This window comes from Rattus norvegicus, chromosome 3 (genome assembly GCF_021556685.1).
Source record: "Rattus norvegicus strain SHRSP/BbbUtx chromosome 3, alternate assembly SHRSP_T2T, whole genome shotgun sequence".
Lineage (NCBI taxonomy): Eukaryota > Metazoa > Chordata > Mammalia > Rodentia > Muridae > Rattus > Rattus norvegicus.
In genome coordinates, this window is record NC_141536.1 from 36,248,020 (window position 1) to 36,260,217 (window position 12,198).

The following is a 12,198-nucleotide window of genomic DNA, read 5'->3' on the forward strand; positions in this document are numbered from 1 at the left end:
GAAATGCCCCTCAAGGAGCTTCTTTGCCAGCACTTTGGAGAAGTGGCTGGATTCTGAGGACTCTTATTCTAACCAATGGAGTCGTGTCTTCATGGATTCATAATATAATGCTATTATCAAGGTCACAGGAAGGAATTTAGACCTAGTTGAAGGAAGTAGGTCACAGAAACTATACCCTGGGCCCTCCCTGTCTTCCTGTTTTCTCTGTCTCTTGTCTAGTGTGAGGTGAAGATGTTCCTCTGTCACACATCACTGCCACAATGATGTTCCTCCCAAGCACATGAGACCAAGAACCCTCTAAAACCATGAGCCAAAATAAACTCTTTGAGTTGTTCCCATGGGCATTTCAATGCATAAATAAATAAAATAAATAAATAAATAAATAAATAAATAAATAAATAAATAGTGTGCCATGTCCCATTTTAACCTAAAGAGGAGAAAAGCTGTCGGGAAAGAATACAGAGACGCCCTACAGGGCTGATGTGATGACTGAGAGCTAATGTGCTCGTCTGTCACCCCAAAATAAAAAGCGAACAAGAAAGTAGCAGGAGGGACAAATTCATGGCCTCTGGTCAAATTTATGGACTTTCTCTCTTAGCATCATCATAATTTAATATGGAAATCATTTCTATACATATTTAAGAATTTATAGGAATTTGAGTGAAGAAAAAGGCGGTGCATCGTTTACTTCTCAGACCCTCAGTTACAACCACGATAGCTCAGCTAAGTATAACAAACGCATCTCTCAGTCAGATCTCTCATACAAACCATAAAAGCATTCAATTTACTTCTCTAGCTGTGGATGTCAAAACCCCGTCTTTAGATTCAGTTACAGACCATTTTTCATTCTCTAGAAATGGACCATCAAGACTCTGTGCCCCGGAAGCATAAAGGCCTTTGGTCTGCTGGTTTCCAAGAGAAGTCCAAACCTGAGTAACTCTAGGACATTTTTTCTGAAGGCCCTTAAAACACATCGACCCTCGGTTTGAAGTTTATCCTCCTCCTTAAGAAGCACAAGGACATAACTTCATATATAAAACAACTTTAAAATGGAACTCCTTCACTCTGTTCTAGAGTGTGGCTTTTCAACCCTCTTGGGTACCTTTACTCACATCCAAAGCAGTTAGCAATTTTCCTTCTCCAAACCTCTGGGCTAGAAATCTGCCGTTCAGTACCAGCCATCGGTTAGCAAAGCATGAAGCATGTCCACATAGGAATGGGTGTGATGTAAGAGACTGCACAGTACATATGCACATGTGGGTGCACAGACATTTAGACACAGTTATATACTTATTGAAAAATTATCTTCAAAAATTAACATATAGTTATCCTTAGAATACGGCATAGTACAGACATTTAAACACATGCTTTTATATATGCATTCAAACAAAACATTATAATGGGTACAATTTTCTTTCCCTTTATCTTTCTCCACTATAATATCTCTAATGGTATTGATAACCACTTCATGTTTCCTTTCAGTCTTTGAAGAATGTATTCCCCTGTGTAATAAATGCTTTGTATCAAAACCCAATTGTCTTTCTCACTGAAAATGGCCAAGTTTCTCCCTTTAGATGCTTTAAAATTTAGGCATTTGGAAATGGAAGCTTAGGGACATGAAACCAACTACTGGGTATGGTTAACCCTAGCTTCACTTTGCGAAATACGCTGAGAATCTCTACTTCGTTGAAGTCATTCAAAATTCTGTGTGGCTGTGCCAGACACTGTCTGATCAGGCTGGTGTCAGAGTTTGTCTGCTTGCCGTTTAGTCAGGGGAGGACCACACTTTACAGACCAGGATGTAACACGGCAGCAGGCTAAAAACAATCTGTTCATAAGGATAGGCACTGACAGTCGAAAGCAGCATGTTATAATTAACTGTCAGAGAGTAGTGGGTCTCAGGCAACTTTTTCTGCTCTTTGACTCTGCTTATTCATTCTTCCCTTTAAAAAAGAAAAAGAAATCCTTGTCATTATTTGTATAGTTGAGCCACCAGGACCTGTATTATATACCACACCAGGAAAAGTGGGGTTCTGGATAACACTTACACAGAAGCCAATGACAGCCTGTGTTCATGACCCACTGTAAGTGGCCCAGTGTCAGCATAGACACGTCTCAGTTACAGACTGGATTATCTGTGCTAAGGAGACCCACAGAGTAATGTGGGCTGTGGTGTAGCTCAGTGATAAGGGTCCTTGCTTAGAATGCACAAGCCCCTGGTTTACATCCACAGAAACAAACAAAAACATGAAGTAATGTGACAGTCTATGTGAACGCCCCTACTCTGTGAAAGGTCTTGCTGGGGGCCACTGAGTGACCTTTTGTATTTTCGCATACTTAGGGATGCTCCTGGCCCTTCAGTACCTGCCTGGTAACCAGAGCAGAGGTTAACACACCTGTCCAAACAGACTCATCAGGACTAAAGAATCTGTTATGGGCTTACTAAACCATCCCGGTAAGATTCTCTGTCTGTTTTTACATGTAAAGCGACAGACAGAGGCTACAGGCTTCAGACTTCAACCTAGGGCCCTATGAAGATACTATCTGTGTCTATCTATGGGTCAGACTCAAACAAAAATAATGACCATAAAACCCAGCCAAACAAAAAAAAAAAAACCACCACAGTGTTGAAATCTCTCAGACCATGGAGCCAAGACGTGCTGACAGTGCCTATACCAAGGTTTTATTTTCAGAGTAAAACATCTGTCTGCAGGCAAGATGACCTGTTACATACTCACTACATGGACACACTGACTGGAAGCATGTCTGATAAACTGAGTTCCATACACCCCGCAAGATCTGCAGTAGCACAGTGTGGCAGGGGCTCCCCAGCCCCCCCAAGAGGACATGCCATTCTGAGCTCTTAGTGCCTGTCTGTCCTCAGGTTGCAGCTGGCCACCTACGTGAAGCCTCTCCACACCTCTCTAGCAGGCCTATTCCAAGAGCTCTGCTTTGATCTGGGCAAACCCCACACTTACAGCCATCAATGCATTGGCACTGAGAGAGACTGCTGGGGATGTGGCACTCCAGGTGTGGCTTTATCTGGCACTCCACCGGCTCAGCTATTTAGGCCTAGTCTTCTCCATTGGCTTGAAGCTCTGTTCACACCATCTCAGGTAACACATCACATTATTCTTCCTTATAAAAACAAATAAACTCGAATGAGCATTCAGGATCAGGTCAGCCCTCCGAACATCTCCGTCTTCCCCTCTGATTTATGTAGCACGGTTTCCATCCCCACCCCAAGTCGCTCCTCCGTCTGCCCACCTTCGCACCTCCGTGGACGTACACAGCCCCAGGAGCTCAGCCTGCTGGCCACCACTGAGTCACTGGGAACACAGCACTGCAGTACCTAGAGCCCTACCCCGCCATCAGCTGGAGCGGTAAGTCAGGCCACCTCGCTCTTCGCTTCCCACCCTACACAAAAATCTGCTGTCCCGAGAGGCTGGACCAAGAGGAGAAACAAATGTTTCTGTACTTAGAGTGTTCCCCCGCTGACCCGGTGCATCTGCAATTTACACAGTTCTAGAGAACAAGGAGCTCTGTTCACATTAGTTCCTAGGCGACTCTGCTGCTTACAGCAGCTGGCTTCTAAAAGCGTTTCTGGAAAGAGAGACAACAAACTCTGATCCACTTCCAACACTGCCCAACTTTAAAACCACGGTCAAAAATAAAACTTACAACTCAACGAGGCATCAGACGTTTCATAACTGAGTGTGGAGACAGAGTGTAAGAAAATAGGCCTCCTGAAGAGCCCAGCTGGGAAGCTGCTTGACTGGACTCCTAATAGTCTCTTCCATTCCTCAACCCTACCTGCAAGAGCAGGCCTCCTTGACTTCAACCCCCAAATATCACAACTATAGCCCCTTGCAAAGAAGTGACAGTCAGGTCTTTTGAAGCACACTAGGTGAAATGCAGAACGAGTTTGCAGAAGAGTTAGAGTTACAGCTAACACAGACAGGAAGGGAAAAGAGAAAGCCTCACGAGAGCTGAGGGCTGTTATCTTTCATGGACAGCAGTTATGATGCATACATCTACACTGACATATGCCATAGGGTTCTCTTTTTTTTTCTCCCTGTTATAATCTGTTTATTGGGTGATTTAGCCAGAGACCCTTATATAACACATTTCTGTTTTGAATGTGGCAACATGCAAGGCATTATACTCATAAAATTCAGATGCCCCATTGCGTGTCCCCTGGGCAACCCCTCATCACTCTTCTTCGCAAGAGATGCAGAAACAGGTGCTGCCCCTAGCAAGAGTAAAAAGAAGAATCTAGCCATCAGCTTTAACCTCTGTGGTCACTGGACAGCATACTATGCTACAAATTCAGGGATTGCAGAAAATCATTTCATCCTGATGGTAAAACCTCACAGGAGGCTGAGCTATCAGGGGCAGGAGTCCAGTTTTCTAAGACCAAACACACACATGAGTTCACTTCGGTCTTTCCAGGGCAGGGTAGAGGGACACCACCTCTGCACTGGAGTATTGTGTACACGAGACCCTTCGCATCTGATTTCCTTAACAAAGAAGCAGCAGAAACCGCACTGTGTGTCTGGCCAGTAAGCACATAATAACATAGCTATAGCGGAGGACCTTCCATTCATGCTGGCCCAACAGTGTTATTATATAAAGAATGAGGCTTTCTAACGAACCCTGCTACTGGTAAAACAGCACTTTCTGCATAGTTTAAGCCAGTCTACAAGGGGCAGTTACCCCTCATGAATCAAGCGCGGCCCCGGCCACAGATGAATCCCAACAACCTATTCCCTTAGATCCTTTTGCTATCAAGTTAATTCCCCTTTTGCTTGAGAATAAATGATTTCAGTTAGCTACAAACTACACGGAGCGTACGCAGCTGCCAGCAAGCGCCCTAACGCTGTTGGCTTTCAGCTCCATGTTTCCTGCGTTGCCTAAGAAATAGGAGGGGGGAGTGGGAGGAGGAAGAGGAGGAGAGAGGGAACCAGCTATCTATGAAATACTTACAGCCTCCGAGTCTTCAACTCCATGCAGGTACAAATTGTCATACATGGGGGTCTGGTGATCCACAGCCCCTCTTTTTAAGGCAGAAAAACAAAATTGCTGCAGAAAGCACAGCTAGAGCTCAAAAAAAAATAAAAAATAAAAAATAAAAAACATAAAAGGCCTCTCTGGAAGAACTGCGCTGCCTGATCAGTTCCTGTGGCTTTATCAGGCAAGATGTTATTCATTTACATCATACAGGGCGAGGTTATCCCCAGAGACATGCAGACCTGGCATTTTTATCTGCCTCTCCAATACAGAGCATAAAAACCAAAAGCCTTCCTCAAGCACAGACTGGTGACAGAGCTAGGAAAACGGCCTCTGATTGGCTCAGCTTCCCTGCTTCAGTCAGCTGAAGAGCGTTCCCTGAGACAGTGGAGGGTGACTCTGAGCATCCTATCCAGCACGGAGACGCTTCCTGTTTCATGCACATCGCTAGTTCTACGGCGAACACTTGTCAAGTAGCCCGACGGGCTGTTTGAATGTTTAGGAAGGAGGGCTATCAGGTATTCGAATCACAGTCATCCGTCCTCTTGGCTAAATGAACTGTTGGAGGAAGGGATCAAAGGAGAGGCTTTTATTTTTGAATATTTCATAAACACAGGCACAGGCAGATGCCAATCTCCATCCAACATCTGTACTCTGCAGAGGCGATATAAGCTAAGGGACACCAAGTCAGGTAGAAAAATTTAATCTAGATGAAGCAAAGTAGATAAAATACCAGATGGTAACATCTGTGGCATTGCTATAGGAAAAGTTCTCAATATTCTCACCAATGTGCCTTACTGGCAAGATAACACCCTTGTGTCATGAGCGGAGTCTGTAAAGGTAGCCAAAACCTCTCAACTTTTAGATGCAAAACCGAACGTTCTTTTAGTTCAATTTGTCTAACACTCCTCTCTAAGTAACAGACTAAGTTTTTGCGAGAATCTTTCCCCTGCTTCTTATACCCGGTTCCCTGTGTCTTTAATAATCCAGGACACGGCTGATCCTTCCCCACAGCTCACACAGAAAGGTCTCACCCCAACCCTCTGCTTTCACACCATACTCACACTGACGAGGACAAGTTCCATAACGGGGGTCACCTGAGATAGAATTCCCTCACTTCCCTACGGCTGGTCTGCTCACCAGTAATGGGTTGCAGCCTGACCCTAGAAAACATACAGCTCATCACTCTAAAAGGAAGGATTCCAGCTAAATCTGGAAAGAAATTGGTGAGGGGCGAATAGCATCATCTCGAGAAGCTGCATGAATCACGGGGTAAGAAATAAACCCAGAAACTCCATGTCAACTTTGCCACTAACTTGACAGCTGACCTGGGCCGGTCAGGCACTGCCTCTGCAGGCTTCCATTTCTTCCACTGTGACTCCGGGAAAGAAATCACTCGGAGAAGGAACTTTGCAGAAGTGCTACATAAACACTTACCAGCGACAACCGTGCTCTGTCAGCCAGAAGTTATTGGCTGTAGATCACAGGACCTCAGCAAGGAGTCACTGTCCCAGACCTGGGAAAGGAGGCCATTCTCCCAGCCAGTGTGAAAAGCCTAAGTCTACAGCAACAAACCAAGTCATCAAAGTGACCCAAGAGCTACCATAGCTGAGAGCAGCACATCCCTTCTTCCCAGTCCGTGATGGCCCAACCACTGAGGGCTTTCAGTCACCTTTGCATATCTCGATACCTAATCACTTTCGAGTCTAGACGGTGGCAAGGCAAACTGGGTCCCTCCAGACTCCTCAATGGCCAGCTCACACAGGATAGCTATCATCTTTGAGTCTGTACCTACCCAGAGGATGGCTGGAAAAGAGGTATGCTCAAGGGATTCTACACAGAGGAATACTGAACCAGCTCCATCTTCTGACAGCCGTGAGCTGATACTGGATGCTGGCCCATGGACCACCCAACTCCCTTGAGCCCCACACTGCAAGGGGACTGGGTCAGAGGAATTCTAAGCTCAATTATATTTTAATATAGTATTATCAATATGGGGGAATTGTATATAATGTATTTTCATGATTCATCCCCAACTCTTCCCTCTAAAACTCTACCCAGACACACTTTCCACCTATCCCCAACTTCAGGTTGTCATTTTTTATTTTTTTTTTTCCAGAGCTGAGGACTGAACCCAGGGCCTTGTGCTTGCTAGGCAAGCGCTCTACCACTGAGCTAAATCCCCAACCCCTCGGGTTGTTATTTTAATGAGCTTTTTAACTACTGTCGTAAGACATCTCACCTAGAATGTACAGAAAGCCAAGCCAAGGTTTTTTTGGTGGTTTTTTTTTTTTCCTCCTCAAATTCTCCAGGACAGTTTCTTACTTTACTATTTCAACTGAGAGTTTAGATGTTTCCTGATTGTTTTTAGACAAGATTCATTTAAAAAGAGAAAAAAAAGATGTGTCTGTTTTCAGAATTGACCAAAATGGGTGAAACACTCCATGCTTGGAACTTTGCAAGGCTCAACGGCTCTCCTACTTCTGGCGGCATCTAATACTACCCTGCTAATGCTGACACAAGGCCCAAAAGGTTGGTTGTCCAGAGCAGGGGCTAGCTTCATACATGCACTCGTACAACAGTCAGCCATCTGACTCAGGTTGGCTTGTCTGTATAGAGGTCCAGAGTCAAGGGCAGCAGCTGTGTTACTCACTGCAAACCCACACCCAGCTCAGGAAGGGCAGGAACAGACGGTGGCAGGTGAAGGCTGCCTCTGCCTACTTCCCAGAAATTAGAGAAATATGTCAGACTCAGAATCACAAGCCAACAAGGGACCCCAGAAGTCATCCAATCCCGACATTTTTTTTTCGTACACAGAAAGGATAAATTGATCTCTTCAAAGCCTGTATTCTATATGTATTTTCTCAGCTTGTATATATGTAACTTGGAGTGCCCTTTTCTTCACCTGGTCCTGTCCCCCAAATGGCATAACCACAGTTTAGCTTTTCCTGTCTCTCGGACACCATCCTTTTCTCTTTCCCTTCTGTTCTCTTCCTTCTTCTGTCACACAGGGTCTTACTTTGCTGCCAAGGTAGCATCGATCTTGAGATCTTCCTCTGCCCACCTCCTGAGTTCTGGGATTCCATGCCCACTCCACCACAATCAATTTTCCTTTCCTCTCCCTCCTCCATCTCCTCTCCTTTCATTTCCAATTCTGTGTGTACCTGTGGTGTGGATTCACTCATGCGTATGAATATGTGTGTGCGTGCTGAACCCAGACTTCAGAAGAATCTTGGTGAGAGACTTGTTTCTAGAACTCTTGGGCATCAACAGAAAAAGGAACTTAGAACTGTAGAAGAACTTGGGAATTGACATCTCTGTCCCCCAAATGCTCTGCCTGGCTTAGAAGTTCTGAAAGTTTCCTTGAAGCCTCCTGTTACACACCCTCTCAAGTTCCCAGCTTTTGATAGAGTCCAGTCACTCCATCAGGTTCAAACTCCAAGAGCCAAATTTTAAGGGTACATCCCCCACAGCAAGAAGTGCAAAGTAGCTAAGGATGGGACCCTCACACTACAGATTCTGAGTTTTCCAGGCTGAAAGGATGACAAAGAAACCACTTCCTCCTCTGATCTCCTTCTGATCTCCTGCCTCAAACTGAGATTCCCAGAAAAGGCTCACCTTACATCCATCAGTACTCCCCAGTGTCACACCTGTCTCTCACTGCTGAATGGCTTCCACAGAGGCTGTCACAATGAGAGGGTGCTCTCCTGACAGGGTTTCCACAAACCCTTTTACCTCTCCACACAATCAGTGGCTCAAAGTCAGAAGATTCTACACAAAGGCATCACCTGTATGCTTCTGTGTCTACAGATCCTACATGGTTTTTGAAGAGCTTTCTGTTGGTATTGGACAAATGTCTCAGTGGTTTTGGTAAGGTGGAGGAAATGGCAGGGCCCTTACCAAACCACCTGATAGATATAATAAGACAAAACTTCTTCCTCTAGACATGGTAAAGTTACCTTCTTTACCAAACGCTGAGCCTTGTGATTCAGCAAACCCATGTGCTTTTCTGGAAAACAGCAGATCCAGTATTTTCATTCTCTAATGTTTGGTTAAGAATGGCAGAGGGGAAACAGAAAGGCGAGAGTAAGGTGGGCTTGCTATGTATTATGGGTAACCGTGAACTAGACAGTTGGAGCAGTTTTTGAAATTTTAAAAGAAATTGATACTCACTTTTTTCCCTGACAGATTTCTCTGAAATCTAACTCTTCTAAGCCCATGTAATTATATATCCTATGGCAGGATTCTGAGAGGTCCAGAAACAGGAGACAGGAATAATGTCTGGAGCCAGCACTCCTAGCCTTTCTGTTGGCTCCGTGGACTGGAACACAAGCTCAAACTCTTTGGCAGTTTAGCCCTGGGCTTATACTGCTATTGCGATGGTGTCCGTGGTCTGCTAACTGACTTCCTCCTCCTCTCTGCAAGCACTCTTTGCCTCTAGGTCTCTGCATGGTGTGCAAGTGTGGCTTCCATGGCTTTGACTCTGCCCTAACTTCCCCAGACAGGTAATGGCAACACGGCAGAAAGGGGAATAAGAGAAGAGAAATTTAAAGACAGACATCAGATTCTGCATCTCATAGGGGTTTTGCTAGAGTCTTCTGTGATTTTTCTCACCCAGGCATGTTCTGGAATCCTCTGGGCCTCATCTGTAACTATAAGGTAGCAGGTGAGTTCTAGAACTGATGAGCCAATATAATAAATGGAAGGCACAGGGGACATAGAGTGGAAAACTTGGCTTTTGTTTAAGATAAGTGGAGTCGAAGCAGAGCTGTGTAGGCTGCACCCTGGAAGGCCATGTCCAGTGTGCAGTGCATAGTGGCAGCTTCTACCACCCTTTGCCTATGGGGTAGATTTCCAAATATTTGCACCTGATACAGGCCTGATCCTGCCAATGCCCACTTAGGTCCCTGCACTCTGTTACCAAAGCTGAGACTAGCATCCTGCCTCCTGTTGCCCTACTTAACTTCATGCCAGCTCCTTCCGGTTGCCTACCTGCTTTATCTGGCCTGGCTGATGGCTCCTTATGCTAATGTTGGCATGTTCCCTGGAGTGCCTCTACCTCCCAGCACTCCCTGCTCTCTGGGCCTCTGGTGTGCCCTCTTTATCTCATGTTAACCACGACAATTGCTTGATCGACAATTGCTTGATCGACAATTGCTTGATCTGTTACCCTCACATGCCACCCGTTTGCCCAGGAAACCACCCTCGGGAAGGCCCTGTAACAAATGCTACTGCTGATCATAACCAGGAGTGGAGAGGAGGGGTGGAAAGGACAGAGGGGACAGAGAGCCAGGGATGGAAAACTCTGGATATGCCCCCCAGGTCCCCCCAGGGGACCAGCTCCCCTCTTCCTTGTGATGTCTGATGGCTCCAGGAGAAAATACTTCCCAATTCATAAAAGAGTGAGTGAAGGTAAGGTATATAAAATAAAAATACCTGTGGCCTACTCAACTTGCCAGAAAGTGACAGGTTCCCCTAGGATTGACATATTACTCAGAATCTCTCGCCTTCTCAAATTTCTGTTGGGGGAAAAAAAGGAGTTGATTTCTTGCCAAAAAAAAGAAAAGAAAATCACGTAATGCCACAATTTCTGCGAATGCCATATTGTTTATTTTTTCGAAATACACCTAGGAGATTATTCCGTGGCTCTCCTCCCCGTCTCCTACCTACTGTTACTAAGGTTCCAAGCTTCAGCTGTCAGTCACTGACTGCTCTTCATGGCCACAGTAAAGACCAGGGACACTAAGACGGAGACATGGCTGTGACTGCAGAGCCAACTGGAGGATGACAGGCTACCACGGACATACCAGTGCAAGGCCTGGAGTGAGGTGATGGCTGAGAGTGAAGCTCTCACCTTTTGAGAAGCACCGACAAGAAATGGGAAGTAATTCCTTTATCTGCAAAGCTTCAGAAGGAGTGGGAGGCAGGAAGAGAGCAGCCCTGCCCCCTCAGCAAAGCAGAGATGAATCAGCTACAAAAGTACTACCTGATGTGGTCCACACCCCCTCCCACCTACCTGGGGCTCCTTCTACCTGTGAGCTCCGGGTTTGCTCCAGAGGATAAATGGTTTTGGATTGGGTTGGGTTTTGGTGTTAAATTTGTGAAATTTTCTGTTCTGTTACTACTCTTAGGTTAAATTTTTTTTCTAGTGACATGATCACATATCTGATAATATTCGGGATTAATGGTCACATATTTAGGATTGATAGAAGTGGAGAGAGTAGAGGAGTGTCTTACCCCTTAAAAGAGTATTGAGAAAAACAGAATTGTAGACAGGCCTGTCAGCTTCATGAACCCAGCCTTGCAAGTGGCTGACAACATAAAACTAAATATTGCTATATATATATCTTCCTCTGAGGAAGAGTTTTTCAATTTGATAGCCAGTAAAAGTCCATACATTCTCATGGGCCACCTAAAATCTCTTCCAAAAAAAAAAAAAAACCAAAATAACCAGATTGTGCTGGCCCTATTAAAAGTCTTTTAATGCCTTCTCACAATTTTGGAATAAAGACCAAACCCTGAACATGAACTAGCATAGTATTTCATTTCTTGAATTCGTCATTCCGTACTCTCTCCCACGTATAGCCAACCCAGAGTCCTTGAACACATCCATTGCCATCCGTAACCAGGGTTTGTCTATTGTGACCCCTTACCCTGAACTCTACTTCCTCCCATGAGCACACACGGGTGAGAACGATGAGTAAAGTCCAGAACTCACAGAATGTGAGTTCTGTGGTATCTTGACTAGTGCTCTGTTGCTATGAAGAGACACCAAACAACTCTCATAAGGGGAAGCACTGAATTGTGACTGGCTCACGGTTCCAGGGGTTTGGTCTATTATCGTCAGGGCAGGTACCACACTGGCAGACAGTGCTAAAGGAGCTGGGAGTTCTACGTCTATATCCACAGGCAACAAGGGAGGGCCACTGGTCCTAGCTTTTGAAACCTCAAAGCGACACAGGTCCTCTAACAAAGCAACATCAACAAGACCACACCTCTTAAGGCCTCCCAAGTCATGCCACTCCCTAATGACTAAGAATTCAAACTTATGAGCCAATGAGGGCCACTCTTAGTCAAACCATGTGGGAGGAGACGTCAGCACTTCAATCATTAACATGGTCCCATTGCCAAGCATAGTATCTGGTGCATGACTGGCTTTCCACAAACCCAATACTTCACCACTGCCTT

The 12,198-nt window shown here is 45.3% G+C and overlaps 1 protein-coding gene across 9 annotated transcripts in view; it reads right to left on the reverse strand.

Annotated features, from left to right (window-relative positions):
• Positions 1-12,198, reverse strand: part of Cacnb4 (calcium voltage-gated channel auxiliary subunit beta 4) — a 250,104-nt gene that overhangs the window by 127,761 nt on the left and 110,145 nt on the right. For 3 of the 9 annotated variants that reach the window (XM_087654048.1, XM_087654047.1, XM_087654042.1), the window contains exons 1-2: positions 4,987-5,298; positions 2,979-3,138 (exon numbers count right to left, since the gene is read on the reverse strand). Coding sequence is in view for 2 of the 5 variants with exons in the window: in XM_087654042.1 (XP_087510168.1) it covers positions 2,979-2,984 (6 nt within the window). In the remaining 3 variants the exon portion in view is untranslated. 9 annotated transcript variants of the gene reach the window in all.